The 20,251-nt window shown below is 36.5% G+C and overlaps 1 protein-coding gene across 13 annotated transcripts in view; it reads right to left on the bottom strand.

Moving 5' to 3' along the window:
* Positions 1-10,380: 10,380 nt before the first annotated feature.
* Positions 10,381-20,251, bottom strand: part of LOC115441228 (calcium-dependent secretion activator) — a 56,344-nt gene continuing 46,473 nt past the window's right edge. For 7 of the 13 annotated variants that reach the window (XM_037439694.1, XM_037439695.1, XM_037439698.1 and 4 more), the window contains 10 exons: positions 20,044-20,185; positions 19,161-19,335; positions 18,508-18,642; positions 17,295-17,324; positions 16,029-16,159; positions 15,553-15,661; positions 14,695-14,829; positions 14,086-14,219; positions 13,644-13,752; positions 10,381-13,088 (listed from right to left, as the gene is read on the bottom strand). In XM_037439694.1, coding sequence (XP_037295591.1) covers positions 13,017-13,088; positions 13,644-13,752; positions 14,086-14,219; positions 14,695-14,829; positions 15,553-15,661; positions 16,029-16,159; positions 17,295-17,324; positions 18,508-18,642; positions 19,161-19,335; positions 20,044-20,185 — 1,172 coding nt within the window. In that variant the 3' untranslated portion in view covers positions 10,381-13,016. Of the gene's footprint in view, positions 13,089-13,643; positions 13,753-14,085; positions 14,220-14,694; positions 14,830-15,552; positions 15,662-16,028; positions 16,175-17,294; positions 17,325-18,507; positions 18,643-19,160; positions 19,336-20,043; positions 20,186-20,251 lie in introns of all 13 variants that reach the window. The other 6 variants (XM_037439700.1, XM_037439703.1, XM_037439705.1 and 3 more) reach the window with 2 other exon arrangements.

Raw genomic sequence — 20,251 nt, 5'->3', positions numbered from 1 at the left:
TACGTGTTAAAACCCGTCATAATAACCTAATGTATCGCGATCCTGATCAGCCTGTGTATATCCGGCAGGCCGGCATAATTGTGTCGACTGTCGGGTTATCATCTCATCAGTCGACATTCTATTGGACCCAAATCCATCCATCAGGTGCAGTGGCGTCACTTTCGTGCCCTTAATAAAAATATACGTCCGTGTTCATTTATCCTCGTGAAATTAGCGTGGAATTTTTCTGTACGCCAATTTCACGAGCTGACTAATTATGTAACGTGACATATATTTCATATTTGTTGAATTTCGAAGTAAACTGTAACGCAAATACTAAAAAAATATATACCGTATGAAAGTAAAGAGAAACGCACTAAAATAAATATTAGCCAGTTCATAACAGCTTCGTAGAGGCCCTTTTATTTTTGAATAAAAATAAATTAATATACTTTAATATAACACAGTGAGATATATTTCGGGAAAATATTTTAAGGGAAAAGTTCCTATAGCTAATCAGGAGTGCTTTATATGAGTGAAAAATGTAATCAAATATGCGATTTGAGTAGTTCCTGAGGTAAGCTCGTTCAAACAAACTTCACCTTTACCTATACAGGGTCATTTTGACATTGTGTTACTAAATGAAACCACATATTCGTCTTCACCTCTGCTGACATTGTGCCCCAATCATCCATAATAACTAATATTTTCACCAAAATTCTGGTTTTAGTTTTTGATTTTTTCATCATTTGTAGTTAAATGCGAATATGGCGTATGCGTGAGTGTATTTCTGACTGATAGTATGATGTTGCCGCTGCTAAGAATTCTCTTATAATAATAGTGGTATTAGGGCGCGTAATATTTAAAATACTTTTTATTCATATTTATGTTGTTCGAAACTTACATTTTTTTATTCTACATCTACGGCTCAAGTAACTTATTATAGTATTATTTCTAAGTAGATAAGTATGTGGTTTCATTTAGTAACGCAATGTCAAAATGACCCGGTATATTAGTATAGATTTTATCTCCTACGTTAGGTAACTGGGGCCAGACCTTACACGTTAACATTAAGATAAAAGTCATTATTAATGCTCAAGACACATTCCACAGCGCATTGCTTCTCGATTAATCACAAACGAACAGTATCGACAATAACGTTTGAACCTAATTCAATTGGGTAACAATTGAGCCAATTGTCAACAGTACTAGATTGTAGTTAACTTATAATTTATGTTAACGGAACGTATTGAAAATAATTCAATATTTTTTTATTTCTTTGAATGACGAGACGAGCTTGCCGTTCGCCTGATGGTAAGCAATAGGATCGCCCATAAACAGTGGAAACACCATCCAACACCTTGAATTACAAAGTATTGTTTGGTATTCCACTGCGCTCGCCATCTAAAACATGATATGTTAAGTCTTATTATGTCCAGTATTACACTAGCTACAATGCATTCATTAAGTTTATTTGTTGTAAAATGTAAATGTTTTTCTACTCATTATCAGAGCGGAGTCTGGAATTTATGCTACATATGTCGTTAGGCGCGTACTATCGCATCATAAGACAGAATACACGCGGCGTAAAGTTGCGCCTCTGCCTACCCATTCGGGAGTAAAAGGCGTCAGTGAGTGTGAAATGTGTAATATGTATCTAAATATATATATAACTCGAAGGTCACTGACTGACTGACATAGTGATCTATCAACGCACAGCCCAAACCACTGGACGGATCGGGCTGAAATTTGGCATGCAGGTAGATGTAATGACGTAGCTAAGAAAGAAATTTTATTCTTTCTACCCACGGATAAAATAGGGGATGAAAATTTGTATAAATCTTCTTAGATTTGACTGATTGAAAAATTAGGATTTTGATAAATTTCAACCCCCATGGGGATACAATTAGTTTGAACCTTTAAGTACCGGGAATATATGTAGCATGACTTTGATCATACAGTGGAATTTTAGCCTGAAAACTCCTTCACGCGGGCGAAGCCGCGAGCAAAAGCTAGTCAATAAATAAGTCACTGTTTGATATCGAATATATAAAGGCTGATCCCAGAATGCGACATACTTATGGGAACTATTACGGCGAGTTTTACATTTGTGTTCGGCTTTATTTGTGTATAACTTTCGTACATTATTTTTAAAATATTAAGCCTTATTCACATAATTTTACGGTCTAATGTAGACAAAAAAGTGAGAGAAATAATGAGAGCATTAAACTTTTAATTAAAAAGAAAAGGATTTAAAGTAATCAGTCCGAAAAGTAACGTGAACTTGAGGCCGGAGTGCGAATATGGCGGCCCAACAGACCATGAACAAAAAGAACGTAAAGACGTTTCATTCAAACATTTTGTTTGTATTTCAAGTGCATGCTTATTATCGCTTTGGAAAGCGACGGGTGATGCAAAGTACTGTACTCTGCAGTAAAATTACAGCTTTAAGAGAGAACAAAGCATATGATATAGATGAATGATAACAGAAAAACGGAAATAATTCTTTAGGATAAATTCAATCCATTATTTATTTATTTATTTACACTTTCTTGTACACCAGAGACATAGATCATGGAATAAGATAATAAAAAAAAGTACAAATGGCGGTCTTATCGCACAAGGCAATATCTTATGGACAATCATTATATCAGTCTAAGCTCAATGTAATCTTCGCTGCTAAGTATGTTTCTTTCTATAACCCGTGAAAGACTCGAGATGTAATCTTTCATTTATCCATTTAAAATTTTGGTTCCACAGCAGGCACAATCTTTGCCAAGAGTCTTGTCAAGATAACTACAGGTGGGCCTGAGTATCAAATAGGATCAAAGAAATTGTAATTAACACAGTATCTGGTTACTTATTACTGCAACATGTTTGTTTTGGCTCTGCTTTCTATGTTGGCATCTCTGGTAACTCGCGTTCTAATTGAAGAGCAAACTTTTAATTGCATGACCTGGATTCAATGTTGAAGCTAAGCACGTAGACTTTAAAAGAGGGCATTTCTTGATAATATATGTCATGACTAGCTTTTGCTAGTGCCCGCGTGAAGGAGTATTCCGGGATAATTTTGTTTCCCGACTAACTTGATATGTATCGTTATATTATGAACAAACTACACCAAATCACTATAAATTACAGCCTATATGTTATTATGATGTATAATCAATATTACTGTAAAGTGTCATCCAAATTCGTTAAGTAGTTTTTTCGTGAAAGAGGAACAAACACATACATCCTCACAAACTTTCGCATTTAAAATATTAGTAAGACAATGGACGACTGTACACTATCGTATAAGGTAAAGCATTCAAAAAGGGGAATAGGAATAAACTCAAGGGGTAAATAAAATAATTATATCTAACTACTCTAGACTAACTTATCAAATGGATAGCCAAATTATTTTGATGCGGATTAAAGTTGAGCTTCATCAGGTCATTTCGACCTAAATATTTTCACCCCAGATCACCTTACAAGTATCGAGAGTCCGCAGTAAGGGCCACGAGATCATTAGCCAGAATTACGAATAGCCACCGGTACTTGTGTTTTGTACTGTACATTACACACGTAATACAAGGTGGCACTAACAGCCTTTGTAGGTTACGATATAACGTATATAAACGTGGAAATGTATTGAGATACATACCTTACTTATATTAGAAAAGGGAAAATTTGTGTCGATGTTTGCATGTTTGTCAAAAGTAAAGGCAAAAAATTTCGGTTCGGTCTTGAACGAAATTTGATAAGGAGATACAATGGTTTAACATATAACCTATTTATTTTTATCGAAGTCGTGGCAAAGTTGCTTTACTGACCCTGCTGTTAAAAGTAGTCAAGAGAAGTGAACCACAAAAGAAATATGATTTAATTATAGGTAATGTTAATTTTTTCGGAAAAATGTACAGTGGGACTTTTAAAGTGAAGTTTTTCAAGTGAACGAATCCGCGGGCCATGGCTAGTAATATAACAGACAGCAACATCGGTAAGTTTCATAATATTAGTGTTTTCCGACAAAATAAACAGCGTCTGCGCGACGCCTTAAATCACGGATACAAACACGAAACTCAAAAGCTCGTTTTAACAACTCGCCAATAATTCCGCTGCCAACACAATTTGTTTATGCTACCATCAGACATAAATGTTATTCTGAACTTTGCAAGCCAAATGGGATGCTATCTTGAATTCCACTAGATAGAGGCCGTAAACATGAGCCCGTATTTCCTATTCTGACGTGGTACGTAATTTTCTAATTAATATTAATTAAAATGAAACTATTTGTCGGATTTTATCGCGGTTTTAAAATTATGATTTTCTCCAGTTTCAAAGATTTTGCAGCCTTCGTGACTCCATTTATCAGCGATAAAATCCGAAAAATAGTTTAATATATTAATTATTGAATAATAATGCGTTATTTCGATTGGTTTATTGTACACCCAGGACAAAAAATGATTAAGCGACGTATTTTTTTATAGATCCTTAAACATAAAATATAGTCTTGATGTTTAGTTACCAACACTCATGAAACATGAATAAGTTGCCCGACGTAAATAAATAGGGATTAGAGAGGTCGGTGATGTTTTGCTGTCCAAAAATTTTATTTACCATACAAAACACGTTATTATCTGTAATTTTTTGAGAGAAAATGATACCACACATAACCTATTCATTTTGTAGACGGATATATCTACGTGGTGGCCCTACATGACGTCAGCAGCGGCATCATGTCGCGTTTAGTATCTTAAACATTAATTTCTGATAGCTCCTGTAAGTACAAGATAATGCACAAACAAACACTGTCATTAGTAAATGCATTCCGTTGTCGCAGGTTCGTTGCCGATAACGTAAATGTAACCTTTATCTGCCTATCTTTACTGACGAAAGTTAACTACGTCTTCATACGTTCTGATCTGTTGGACTCCAGTAATCTTGGATACTGTAAAGCAGTAATATTAAGATTTTCGAGTAATTTAATTAAAAGGGCTTGATTTTTTGTTTTATAATCCTGTGTTAATCATATATATTGATTATAAAGCTCGCTTATTATTGTAAGGGACCTAATACCGCTAGCGATATGTATGTCTACGCATAAAATACGGAAAACCGTGATACTAAGTAGGTACGTAATACCAATTTTTGCCGATTTTAAGGTCCCAAAAAAAAAGATAACTAATTAAGAATTCCACTATATGAGGATTTAAATTTTGAACCCTCCTTTTTGCAACACCCTGTGTGTCTATGGACACTGGATGTCAATATTAGCATAAAAAAAAATATATAGCGCAATTCTTGTGACCTTGGAAAAGGCAACGCTTTATTTCAGATCCCATTGCACAAATCTATGTAAATTGCGGTAACTCCAGTCCTTACATTCAAAAATGCGATAGTTGTAGGCAATATTTTCCTAGCTATCAATATTCCAACTAGAACATTGTTATACAATATTGTCCTATATTCTAATTATAGATGTAAATGTATTTCAATTTTTAAGGATAAAACTATACTTTAGTGTAATTTGAGTGACTAAGAAATTAAAAATTAAAAAAGAAGTTAGAAGTCAATAGACTATATACAGAGAAAATTTTGAAATATTCAAAAACGAACAAAATCCATTAACAGCCTTGTAAGCAAAGCAGAGTATGTAGTATGTACCTCTCCCTAGTGTGAAGGGAACACGTTATTTTGTCCTTTTCTTTCAATTGTTTTCAATTCAACCATAAACAACCACAATACCAAAGCAATAGCCAATAACCAAACATAAGGACAATGTAATGTAATGTTTTAATTATTTTTATTGTTATACAATGTATTTCTTTGTTAGCCACTGATTCAAAGAGCAGTAGAGTTAATTAATTTCTTATATTACATATCTGATAAAAATTTAAAGACAATTATATACAATTGGACGCACTTCTTTGTTCCAATGACATTAATGTCTTGAGTTTCAATGCAAATATAATTTATTTATATTTACTGATGCAAAGGTCAGTGATTGTAAGTAATAATTGAATATGATTTGTTATATGTTCCGAGTTTAAATGATGAAAAAAAGGGTTTTACAATAGAATTTAAATGAGTATGTATTTGATGTATGATAGTAAAATTAAAGAATAATAATAGTACACTTAATATGTTAAACTACGATTAATGTTTCCAATCAGGTTCAAATAAGAATGCTTTAAATAAATTGTTAATATTAGAAAAAAAAACGTAAAAAATATTTAAAATTAGAAGTTATTTCACTGAAAGAGTATATTCGCTCAAGTATTTAGGTGAAGGTAAAACAATTGCTATTCGAAACACCTGACCATCACCTACTGACACATATACTGTGTACAGAAGATTGCCAATCAGTTTGGCTATTTTTAAAAAATAGGAATACGCGAGTACGAGCAGTAAACTCGAACAAAATCGTAGCGTTCGCGCCAAATAAAACGAAAGAAAGGTTCACGACCCCATCTACGTAATAAGATCGGAACGCGCATGATACCGGCACAATGCTTTTATTTTCTAACTTTTTTCTTTTTAAAAATAAGCCCTACACACATTTCCGGGAGTGGCGGGCACCGATACATACCCAGCTACATATATCACACACATAAAACAATGTTTAAACGTAAATAAAGTATAGTTTAAGTCAATTACTTACAGTTTCCTTGTAATCACTACATAAAAATAAATAAAAACTCCGAACAACACACACGCTCACTTCGTCCACTACTCCACTGCGAAATGTCAAACTTCTCCTGATTCAGTGTTGCTCGAGCAAAACATTATTTACCTCAGTTTACACTACTTTAATGTAAATATTGTTAAATATAAAAATGTTTACGATGCAATTGAAATAATAATCAATTAAAGAATACGTTATAAATTGTGTTTATGTTTATTTCTTGCCTTATAGTATTATTTAAGCTTTATGTCGTATGAAAACCGCGCAGTGTTGCCAGAAAGACATACAAATATACCGATTAGTGGTCACCTCTCACGGAATTCTTTGCCACGAGAGAGGTTCACGTTACCTTTCCTAATTATTATTAGCTGTGACTAAAAATAGGTCAAATATTTAAAAATGCCTGTTGGCACGCATTGCCGTTCTGAGCAGTCGTAATCACATTCGCGGAGTGTTGAGCGGGATCAATATTTATGCGGTCCAGTTTTATCCCGCTGCGCTGCACTCAAATACAATTAATGGCTTTTTAACGTCCTCTTAGCGCGTATATCCAGTTGTAACATTATTTTTATCAATGTGGCGTTATGATATAATTTATGATGCAAATCGTATAATATAAAAATAATATTTTATTACAAGTTCAATAGTTTTATAAGTTTATTATAATGTTTACATTTTTTGTGAGTGATTAACAACTGTATTCATAAACAAATTGATCATCTTCAAATACTCAAGTATCAAAAATATTTTACCGACTGAAAGATTTTTTACGATCGCATCTGATTTTAGATGTTCCGGGTTTGATTCCCGAGAAACCGCAATTGTGTCGTATGTAACCTGGTTTGTTTTGTGTAAACAAAACTGAACTCTTTCAGCATCAAGCTATTCTTGTACTGTGAAATATTATGGAACTCAAGTTTGGTTGGTATTTTACACGCTCAATAATTGATTTGTTTCTTTATCCTGCCGACATTATATCAATTATAATAGTATGAACTGGATCTTAGTTAGTTATATAATTATCTTCTATGTAACTGTATATTAACCTTTATAAAATCTATTATATATTAGTTTTTAATCCCAAATATGTAAAATAATGATTAATATTACACAATAGGATGAAGCTTGAGTAATTTCTATGGAAAAGATTTACGAATAAGTACATAATCGTTATAATATCAGTGTCACGACCGCATTGCAGTTCACGTAATTCTATAAATTCAAGAGTCTGACTGGTGTTGCTATTTTTAATGGGTAGGCGTATTTCTATATTGCTCCAGAAATTTAGATAGTGTAATAAATATCTGTACCCCATCTATAATTATTTTATATATAATAAATACCATTACATAATTCCATAAGGGATGATCTGATTCCAGAATATTCCAGATACGAGACGGTAAATTCGTAAAGTTTATAAAGTAATAAAAGACATCTGTTTGAATGATGACGGTATATGGTAATGTTTCAAACTTATACTAAACGAATTATTGCAATAAGTAGACCATGCTACACCCAATTTGACCGTCTTGTGACTCATTAAGGTCAAATATTTACAACATTGATAAGCTAAGACACTAAGAAGTCGCCAACATTGGTATTTGGTGGCACTCAATAACGATGTACGCTGAAGACACCTGAGCGTAAATAGACAGCTTGGTGGCGGCGCTGAAGAAGCTCAGTGCCAAAAACTGCTACTGCGCAAGACTGCAAACACGACTGTGTGAAGTTGGTAGCCTTGCCCTTTGTACACTTCAAATTAAGTACTCTTTAAGAATCCATATCGGTGATTCTAGATGGACAAGCCACCACGCCACATCTTCCAGATCAGCAGCGTAGGGTAGTTGGGGTGAGGGGAAAGCGTTCCGCCTCTGATGGCAGTTTTAAAATCAAACTCTAAATCAATCAAAAAATCAAAATCAAAATCATTTATGGAGCGACTTACTTAGCTTGCATTACATACGGATCACCTGTATGGGCCGATAGAGCAACTATCGGTGCTGTGCGCAGGAAACTACTCCAGAGTCAACGATTGGCGTTGATATTCTTGTGCAAGGCGTATAGAACTGTTAGTACAGAAGCTTTGCCTGTCCTCGCGGGTGTACTCCCTGTCGATTTGGAGGTACAGCGTCGCGCCGCTATGTATTACTCAACCAGAGAGGATATGGATAAAAAGTTTCTTACGTCTCGCGAGCTCTGAAGAATCGAGAGACTATTTAAACCGCACACTGATGTACACAATGAATTATTAAATGAATGGCAATGTAGGTGGGACTCGTCTTCGAAAGGGCGTCATTTATATAAATACTTTCCGTACGTTCGCGATCGCCTAATTAAAACTTGGCTAGAAATAGATTACTGTGTATCGCAGTTCCTTACCGGCCATGGTAATTTTAAGGGTAAACTGTTCTCATTTAGGCTGGTTGATTCTCCTGCGTGCCCATGCTCAACACCTGGTTACGAGGTTGAACAATCTGCTCATCACGTACTTTGGGAGTGTGGTCTCTGGCATGAAGAGCGCAACATCATGTTAAACAGTATGCAAATAACATCTGGGGTTGCAAATAACATGGACCTTGTTGAGACTAGACGGAATTTCCGTGCTTTCCGGCGTTTTTGCCATGCCTATTGTAATCAAATCTAACAGCTCATGTGATAGGACCCTTTCATTTAATTTTATCCGTGGTGCTTTATAACTAGCTTATCTAGTTGTAAACGTCCCTATCCTTGAGGTTAAATCGCCTCCTTACATCATGATTTTGTCACCCGCATTGCTCTGGAGGGAAGTGGACAATTAATATTTCCAACTTCTCCCTATCTTTCTATTTGATTAATTTCGTTGCGGGATAATGACATAGTAGTTTTCCCTGAGACTCGCCGAGCTTCACTGCTCGGTGTCATAAATGCGTGTCACTGCTGATCCTGGCTTACAGGAGTTGTAGTGGTGGGTGTGAGGGCGGGAAAGTCTCTGATGGCAGTTTTAAGTAGGCGGTAAAATTCATAAATAAAACCCTAATTCGCTTTTTTGTTGCATTGTACCAGTAGCTAGGGGGCGCTAGTGTCTCTTATGTGATGATATGACCATGTTTGCCCTTGCCTGGTGCCATGGGTGGTAAATTTTAGGTCCACACCTGGCGGTAAGAACCCACGACACGTCACTCCTGCAGAAATATAATAAAGATCGAAATGTAAATACGTGAAAAATCGGGGTTTATAAACGGATTAAGCAGAAATAACACCAAGTTTATTGAACCGAATTTTCAGGTCACATCACAATATTGTACCGAAGTAAACTTTATGAGTTATTGCGTGTTAATTTTTTTATGCGCGTGTGTTATTAAACGGTGTAATTGCGGTATTACTTTTGATTTTGATAAAATATGGAGTTTTGAATAGCACACATAAACTCAGGCCTTTCATCCTTGAAGGGGTAAACAGAGGCGCAACTGGTACACCCAAATTTCCACTGTGTGTTCTGGTGTGTGTATATATTCCCAATATATCATAGAAGGCGAGCCTTTCACCATTCTCGGCACAAATTCCAGACTCCACGCAACTAAGCAAAAAAACTGGAAAAGGTAATGTTGCAGAAACGAAGAGGTGAATCCAGGACATCTCCCTCAAATCTTGAAGTTTTTTTCGACCGATGGAATTAAACTTCTCTACCGTAAACTTAATGTAATTATATTCGATTAAGAACGAAAAGAAAAGATAACAAATAAAACATCAAAGGAACAGTAAACATTTTTATTGTAAATATTTTTTATTGTATCCCTTTACACACGCGATGCACTCTGCATTTCGAAGCTTTGCCGAAAACTCGTCATGGCGTCACAAAGAGCTGTCGTTAAGATAGGCACAAGATTTTATTTGTACGCCATAACAAGTTTCCAGTAGCGAAATAAGTCAAGCATGTACTACGCTTTGCAGCTTCAGTCGGGCCTTACAATGCACTTAAACACTACAGAACTGACGTTTTCCTTCTTTTACCTCGGTGCCTCGTGAATTAAATGATAAGCAGTTCACATGAAATTTATATTTTTTTTTTACCGATTTGGTAGTTTTTTTTAAGTGGTAACATTATGACACTTATGCCAGTAAAATACCTTGTGTGGATTGGTGGCAAAAATATGTTCTAAATATAAAATTAAGTTTATCTAACATGCAAAGAGGTTTTTTAATGTTGAATAAAAATTATCCTAAGAACATAAACATTACACTTTTTTTATATTTTTACATACATACATACATACATAACATCACGCATTTTATCCCCGAAGGGCTATGCAGAGACGCAACTAGGGCACCCACTTTTCGCCAAGTATGTTCCGTCCCATGATGTGATAGGGGGCGAGCCTATCGCCATATCGGGCACAAATTCCAGACTCCGGGCTGATACTGAGCAGAAAAACCCAAATATCACTTTGCCCGACCCGGGATTCGAACCCAGGACCTCAGAGCGGTATTGTACCGGACATGCAATACAACTACGCCACCGAGGCAGTATATATTTTTAATTCATAACAACTCAGTGAAATGAGAACATGTAAAGTACCTTCAATTATAATAAGTATTTTAAAGATGAAATCACTAGAAATTATTAGTATTCCAAAAGGTAACAGTTAGATAGAATCAAAAATTGCGTATCTCAATATTAAGACTAATTATTTATATTTAAATGAGCATAACGTATCCGTATTTAAAAGGAAAATATGTTAAGACGCAAATATAATTTTCGTGTGAACTGCAATTTTACAGCGAAGTTTAAATTTAAAAATAAAACGGCTTTCCGTCAAAATTATAACGTTTCTTGCAAATACTGTTTTAATGCCCTTGATAAATGAATCTACTTCCAATACGATAACTGTGCTTTTACCGACCTATTTACGTGATCTCACTCTATTGTTTATGGCGTAAAAATCTCTTTACAAAGTCTCCATCTACTCATTCTATGGCGATACAAATCTTCACTTCCTTTTCAATAGATGCATTGAAGTTAACTAATGACAGACTCTACAACTAGGGGAACCAAGTTTTGGACCCATGAATGTTTAGGAGAAAGTGTAGTGAAAGAAAATATGATAAAAACCATGAAACGACTCCTCCGACACACGTTTCCATACAGTTGAGATAAGGCGTCACAGCATAGCGACTATACGCTATTCTTTAAACATATTTTCATCTAGAGAACGTTTAATTTTTCCTAGTTCAAAAATTTGTAATGTGTTTAGCGTAGAAGAATATTATTTGGATAACAAATACAGCTATCAATAGTTTAATATATTTTTATATATAAATAGGTATATTTTCACTAATCGAGATAAAGTGTTGCTAGATTGTAATTATTATACTATAGCGAAAAGTTGCAAACATTGCATTCTTATAAAAACAAAGAAATCTACCACAAAATTGGTTAATTTTTATTGTTGGCAATAACTTCGAAAAATAATACCTGTCAAGGAATATATTTTGGCGCTTTTATAAAAATGCAAGGAATTTAAGCATCGAGAAGTGTTTAGTTTAGAAAAATATTTTGAAGATAGAGAGCGAGTTTTGAAAACTTTTAATAAACGTGCACAAACACTCGTAAATTATTCGAAAGTGTTACCATGCGAAAATAACAGATTTTAACAAGATTTAAAGTTGTTCAAACGTAACGTCACTCGAGAGACTCGACATCACCCGCACCACACGCCTCATATCATTCCATTATTACATGTTTTAATATATTTTATTTTTGTAAATATTACAATATACTGACAAATTATTAACATATTATTATTATTTTTGCCAAAGCGATATGTATTCTTATTGTAGCATTGTGTTATATGCAATAATATATTTTTGTAATTATACTTTGATTGTGTTTTTGAACACTACTTTAGTAACTATAGGGCACGAATCGAGTGTGGTCTATGGTGGGTCTTGACCCACCATGAAAGAAAACTGCATTAAAGACCACCAGTTGTAGGTTTACATTACAAGAATCGCGCCCACAATTTATATGTCCCAATAAATGAATGAAATTGTCTATCTGTACATAAAGCTTTCTTTATAAAATAAAATCTAACCTTTTTCTCTTTAACACTATGTAATCACACTAAGCTATGCGTTAACTGGCCACTTATGATATACCTAGCGATTGAGCCGCCATTTTGTTGGATAATACGTTGTCAAAATGGCGGCGTGTAATCCAATATATTTTATTTTCATTTCAATCACAGAATGTATGAGCATTTTTGTCATTGCATCGGTTTAGTTGTTGTGGTTGTTTAGTCGTTTGTTGCGATGCAGTAACAAAACGCTGTTCGTTTCAACTTTTGACGTCGATATAATGCAAAGTTATGACGTGATTGCTTGTGATACGCTAAAACCAAGACGACGGGCCTCCCAGCTTCGTCGACAGCTCGCCGATACCGCGTCCGAACATATTTCCAACCTAAAAATATACAAACGTAATCACACAGCTTATTACATTACTGATTACTGCGTTATTAGACATAATATTAAGGCTCAAGACAGTCTTTTAGATATAAACTAGATTCAATCGTTGATAGATTCACTGGTAGGTCTCTCATATGTAAGAGTTCGTCCGGATAGGTACAACTGCAATGTCTATTTCTGCCGCCAAGCAGCAGTATGTAGACATTGTTGTGCTCTGGTTTGAAGGACATTGTAGCCAGTGTAACTAGTGGACATACTAAGACTTAACATCTCATGTCTCAGGATGGCGAGCGCAGTAGTATACCAAACAATACTTTGTAGTTCAAGGTTTTAGATGGTGTTTCAATTGTTTATGGGCGGTCGTATCGCTTACCTTCAGGCGAACGGCAAGCTTGCCTCGTCATTCAAAGCAATAAAAATTTATAAACATTATGACGCATTGTACATTACACAAGCTAGATTAAGATTGCATTTGATATTTCTATCCATCATTCGGGAGCAGTTGTCAGTAATGACAGTTCGATGTAGGACAGTTGTTACAAAACACTACCTTGCCAACAACAGCGGTGACGTTGCCAAGCTTGGCTTCCTCAGTGAGCGCTTCGAGTTTGGACTTGCCGCTCCTCGAGCCTTCCTCCGAGCCGCCGTCGTCACCACCACTGTAAAGTATTTTAGAAGTTCATAGAACTATTTATTCTTCTTGATTTACAGGAATTTGTTAATTTTAGTCGGGTTTAAAGGTGTGAATAATTATTATGAATGTTATGGTCTCATTATTTACGGATATTAATACATATACGATTCCTCTGGCATTGCAAGGGCACAGGTACCTAAGCTCATCTTGCTTCTAAATAAGATGCATAGATCTCTTTATTTGCTTTGGAGCATTTTGATTATGCAATATATTAAATTAATGCGATAAACATTTAATTTGTCGATTGTGAATTTATGTGGGGGATCATGACCCCCTCTAGCTCCTCTTGAGGCTGTACCTGGCGTCCTGCTGCGTGAGAAGTAGGCTGCAAGTGGCCTCTTCGGTGTGCATTCTGGCCGCCACGTTCTGGTATGTCTTCGAGTTGAGCTTGTCGTCGATAACGCCTTGCAGTTCGAAGTCGCTGTACATTTTCTAAAGACATTGGAATATTAAAAATAATTTAGGTAAGAAGAGAAATTTTAGTCTTAAATAAGCATCTATTATTCGTGATACTGAGACAGTCAACGAAATCTAATCAATCAATTATATTGTTGGGACATACTGTATGTATTTCATAGAATTTGTATTTTCTGATTTTATATCTTGAAGCTACGCGGGAGCACGCTCGCCGGCGTTCATCGTCATTCCTAGTCACGCGCCACGTTAACCCACATAAGTGTAGACTGTACCGTACATATTATAGTGTAAAGTAATTTTATATTTATGAACAATATAGACTAAAGAATTAACTACTTCTGAAATTTTATTTGCAACCTTTTGAAACCTAAGTGTAAGCTTACAAAAACGCATTTAGAACACAATAATTAGTACCCATAATCCTCACAATATATCATGAGACATTATCGGATGGAATCGGTCCAACCATTAAACCGGTTGATCAGCTGACCTTGAGGATGATGGAGATGCCGGTGACCTGGTGGGGGTGCAGCACGGGCCTCTCGGCGAGCCACGTGCTGATCAGGTTGATCTGGATGCCGTACCACTGCTCGAACAGCTGCAGGATCCACAGCTCGTCCGTCACCTGCACAGAAGGGCCTTAAGTAACAGTTTACTGGTTACTTCATCTGTTTTCTGAACAGTATGTCAATCTTTACTCTGTGTACCATCTTAAGTTTGGCTAGTAGAAAATGCTTCGGCACTAAGTTCGCCTTTATACTCTATATATAAAGTGTTATAAAGAAATAAATAAATATAGTACTGGTTTTAAACGGGATTTAGGTTAGCAAGACAATTTTGAACTGTTGACTTTCGTAGCCGATGTCTGCCATGTAAACAATCACAACAAGCTGAGTTCAGCAAATTTTAACTCTTGCTGGACTTGCGAAGAGTCGCACGTGTATGGAATTGATATATTGCCGCTAGTGTAAAGCGTGCGTCTGGAAAGTCTTGCGCACAAGTTTATTGTGAGAACTTCCTTTTCTAAACTTCAAATTTGCTGATGGTAGGATCTATTTATTTTATATTGTGTTAAACTCGCCATAATGGTCCACGTAAGTGTGTTGTGTTCTGGGATCAGCCTGAGTATATCCGGTTCCAATAGGTCGGCATGATTGTGTCGACTGCCGAGGGGTCATCATCTCTCATCGGTTGACATTCTATTGGAGTCCACTCCACTTACCATCAGGCACGTTTAAAAAAAAACTTCGCTTTAGAATAGGGTGCTGGCTTGCAGTCTGTGTCGCTTCTCAGCAACCTTCGTGAAGCAGATACTTTGCCTCAACACTAAAAATGTTCCTTATGTTACCTTAGATCTGATCTGATCCATGGAGTTCCTCATGAAGTTGACGTAGCCCTGGCCGATGTCCTTGCCGGAGCCGGACACGTTGGCGATGGTCAGGATCGACCCGATCAAACTGAGGGCAAACTCTTAATGCAATTTAACATTATTAGATGAACCATAGATCCTGTAGCCGCCAAATAGTCAATCGATCCTTCATTTCTAGTATTTATCTGATCTCGGGCAACTCAGATGTGTTTTATTGTATCCACAAATCAGTTGCCTAATACCAGATACAGTAAACAATCCCAATTTATTCCAAATTATATTCAAAGGGATCGAAAGGTGAAATGGACCAATCAAAACAGTTTGACATAATATTTGATAGGTCTGAAGTTAAGAACTAGGATCGTTGAAAACAGCTTAACCCAAAATCGAACGGTCCAAAGCCGAACACTAATAGATGTCATAATCAAGAAAATGTTTTTGTCTTTTAATTATACCTCCCCTCATCAAACCGCGCGATCTTGGCCAGCGTGGCCTCGAGGACGGCAGACAGCCGCGTGGTCATCCCGGTCGCCATCGCCTGTAGGCACGCCTCTATCTGGGCGTCCATCTTAGCGTGGTACTGGTACTGCGGGTAGGCAATCTTATTATTATGTATTGTGACGCCATCTAGTAGCAAGTAAACGAAATTGTCAACTATTGATACTAGATGGCGTCTATGGTAATGCTTTGTAGCCAACAGATGGAGTTAGTGAACTTGCGTGTTATTAGCTGAGATGCATTACTGATTAATTTACAACTGAGTTTAATGATTGCATTACGTGGATTTATAATGGTAATTAAGAGAAAATTCACAATTGTTCCTTAGTCTCCACAGATTCCAATTAGCGGAGCTGTTAGGAGAATTCCTGGAAAATGTTACGATATTATAGCAATAGCAAAATAATTGTTGCTTTTGTTCATAGCTTTTTTTATTTTCCTTCAAAGTTAATTCGCCTGGCTTAGAATATTCTAAGGAGGTACAAATACACAATTATAATTATAGTACTGCCGCGCTAAGCGCAAAAGCGGTATGTCAGGGAAACTTTATTTCGAGATAATTGAGGTTTTGTTAATATAGTTCTATAGTTTTGTATGTAAAACTGAGATAAAGAAACTCTTTTAAGGATTTTTTTTAACAAGTTCTAAGTAAAATATCGTCATTTAGGCAAGTTCATTGGATAGGTACTTCTTTGAGCTGTCTAGCTAGACGACTAAATCAAGATTTTGTTTTTTTTTTGAGATACCGCTTTTGAGCTTAGCACGGCAGAGTAGGTACTATGCGTTCAAATTAAGAACAGGAACGTCAGCGACATCTATTTGTGAATAATTGACATTTGAAAACTATTTGACATTTTATAGTTATTACTATTTTGTTTATGAGTTCTGAAATATTATATATTATTCCTCAGTATTTTCCTATTAACAAAAATTATTATTATTATCTAATACCAATATGAGTAATTCATTCACATTTTTATTTTGAACGCACTAAAAATTAATATTAGTTTTAAAATAATTAGCATTGTCGAGTTAGTCGTAATAAGCATAAGTCTGTACTGATTAGCAGTTGGAGCCACAATAGCGTCTGCAATTTTACATTTTAAGTGCATAATAGTATATTTTGTTACAAGGTTTGGCATACTAGATAAAAACGGTGTAATTAGCTTGGACATTTCAAACAGGGTCGAGGGAAGTGGATATAATCCCACTTTCCCTATTACCTGCATTATTAATATATTGTCCGGTAAATCCTGGAATAAGTAATGTTATAACAGAGTTTGCTTAATCAATTGAAATTTTAAAACTTTATACAATTCTGCAGAAAGGTTAACTTTCATTTTATTCAAATGCAATACATTTTTTTATTAACCGACTTCAAAAAAGGAGGAGGTTCTCAATTCGAATGTATGTTTTTTTTTGTTTTAAAACGAATAGAACAATACCATGTATGTTACTGTTCTACTGCTGGAATTGGCCTCCACCACGCGAGGGTTTAGATTAGTCCACCACGCTGTTATAGTTCAGGTTGGCATTAGCATTGAGTAGGTCAGTCGATTTCAATAGAAGTCTTGTTAAAACGTTGTAGAGTCAAATGTCAATGTCGTAGAGTTCAAAGTGGAGTAAATCAGTCGAAATTATAAGTCCTTACATCACAGGCGTAGCTAGGGGAAGGGATCCCAGGATATTGAGACATTGCATGGTTTCCAATAGTTAGAAAATAATATTATATATTATTAAGACTGGGATAATCCAAAATACCCTCTTTTTGATTTAATTTTAAACAATAAAATAATTATTATTTTGATTTAAAAAAATATATGTTGAGGAGCGCTTTTTTTTGCACTTAGCCCAAGGCAAGTGGGACTGTTGAACGTGAAAAAAAAATATAGTTTTATTATATTTCATTATCTATGACTCAAACCACGATACTTATAACTTCTCACGATCGTAACGAAAACAATGAAAATTTTTATACTTATAGAAGATGATCTTGTGCGCTTGGTCTCCACACCGAATGTACGCCCATACAAGGGGGACATTTGTCACGGCCCTAGGCATACAGTCAAGTGTGTGTATGCTTCATGGTTGCCAATTCACATTTAAACTTATAAGGGCTTGCGAACAGTTCCTAGCCGTCTCCCCTCCTCTCATTCTAAGAGCTTTCCTTATTCTTTCCCCACACTTCCTTCCCAGCTATTCCCTTACAACTTCCCTGCAGGACCCTGCAGTCGTTAAGTCGGGGGATTGGATTCCACTATCCCTTTCACGGGTTTCCCCCGGTGTAGACTGCGGGATTCGATACCAAAAAACATAGAACACTGACTAGCACACTTGAAACATCTAGCTACGCCCATATCTCATTATTAGAAACAGTTGTAGTCACTCGTCATGTCCGTGAGTCCAGTCACGTCGTATCTGTTTATTGATACTTACAATGTCAACTCCCTCGACGGCGCAGAGTTTGAGCGCCTGGTTCTTGGCGTCGAGCGCCACGTTGACCATCGCGCAGGTCTCCGCCGGCAGGATGTAGTCCGTCGACATGAACGTCACGCTCTTCTTCAGCCACGACTGGAACACGAGATGGCGTTAATTGTATTAGGGGGGTCGAATAACGGAACCTGAACCCCCTTTCCTCCAATAGGCTATACACAATGTTGAGATTGTTATTTACCACCCACAACACTATACTTTGCTTACCAATAGTGTTTATAGCAATGAGGTGACTTCGTCATATCAATTTTTTTTTTTTTACTTAGTACAAGAATATTAAAACATCAAAAGCAAAGCAATAGGTACTTAATAAACTGACAATGAGAATGTTTCCTGTCAATAAATAAGATAATAACAAATCTTATTCATTATTTTTAAAATAATGATACTTTAATATCTCACATCTCAGAATGGCGAGCGCAGTGGAATAACAAACAATACTTTGTAATTTAAGGTGTTGGATGGTGTTTCTTCTGTTTATGCGCGGTCGTATCGCTTACCATCAGGCGAACAGCAAGCTCGCCACTTCATTCAAAGCAATAAAAAAATGCACCTTACTACTATTGCAACCATTACCTATTGCTTCTAAAACATACCTGGAAGGAAGCCTCGGTCCTCTGTATGCAGGTCTCCATCATGTCGCTGGCCATGAGCTTGAGGCGCTGCTCGAGGTGCGAGCGGAACTCGGGCTCGGGCCAGTGCAGGTCGCGGATGAAGCACTGCAGCGCGTCCAGCTTCCAGAACAACTCCTCGCTCGTCGCGCAGCCGTTACTGCACACCACGGGCGGAATACCAGGCGATCATTGTACGTATGTATGGTTTAGAATACATAGAGCTTGTTATAGGTACCAAATTTACTGGTGGTAGGTCTCTCATATGTGAGAGTCCGTCTGAGTAGGTACCATCGTAATGTCTATTTCTGCCGCCAAGTAGCAGTGTGTAGTCACTGTTGTGTTCTGGTTTGGACATTGTAGCCAGTGTAACTACTGGACATAGTGAGACTTAACATATCATGTCTTAGGATGGCGAGCACCGTGGAATACCGAACAATATTTTGTAATTCAAGGTGTTGGATGGTGTGTCTGCTGTTTATGGGCGGTCGCATCGCTTACCATCAGGCGATCGGCAGGCTCGTCTCGTCATGCAATAAAAAAAAACAAAAATTCTGTTCTGCCAACATGGACATTTTTATCCACGAAGCCTAAGCGAACCTATCGCCATGTCAGGCAAAAATTCCTGACTCCCGACTGATAATGAGTATAAAAACCCAATATAATTTTGCCCGACCCGGGGATCGAATCCGAGACCTCAACACTGCAGTCGCACCGTAATACAACTAGGCCACCGAGACAATCAAAATTCTACTATTGTTATCAATAATTGTGAAGAGCAATAAATTAAAATTGAAATTGGTATAGTTGAACTCTCAAGTGTAAAAATCACAATCATCCAAGCAGACAAAATAATAACAATTCTTACCCCTTTATCTCCCATCGTTCCTTCTCGAATCCCTTGTGCAAGGACTGCGCGATGGAGGATTCCATGAGGTCCACATATCGCACCACCAACGGCGCGAAAGTGTCCCGCAGGTGCTCATGGAATCTCCCGCCTTTCAGATTTTCTGTTGAATAATATATTATGAGGATCAGGGATTTACTCAGTCAACAGGGATTACAACTGATAATTA

The sequence above is a fragment of the Manduca sexta genome, chromosome 3 (assembly GCF_014839805.1).
Source record: "Manduca sexta isolate Smith_Timp_Sample1 chromosome 3, JHU_Msex_v1.0, whole genome shotgun sequence".
Taxonomy (NCBI): Eukaryota; Metazoa; Arthropoda; class Insecta; order Lepidoptera; family Sphingidae; genus Manduca; species Manduca sexta.
The sequence above is the reverse complement of the archived record's forward strand: the minus strand, read 5'-3'. Positions and strand labels throughout refer to the sequence as shown.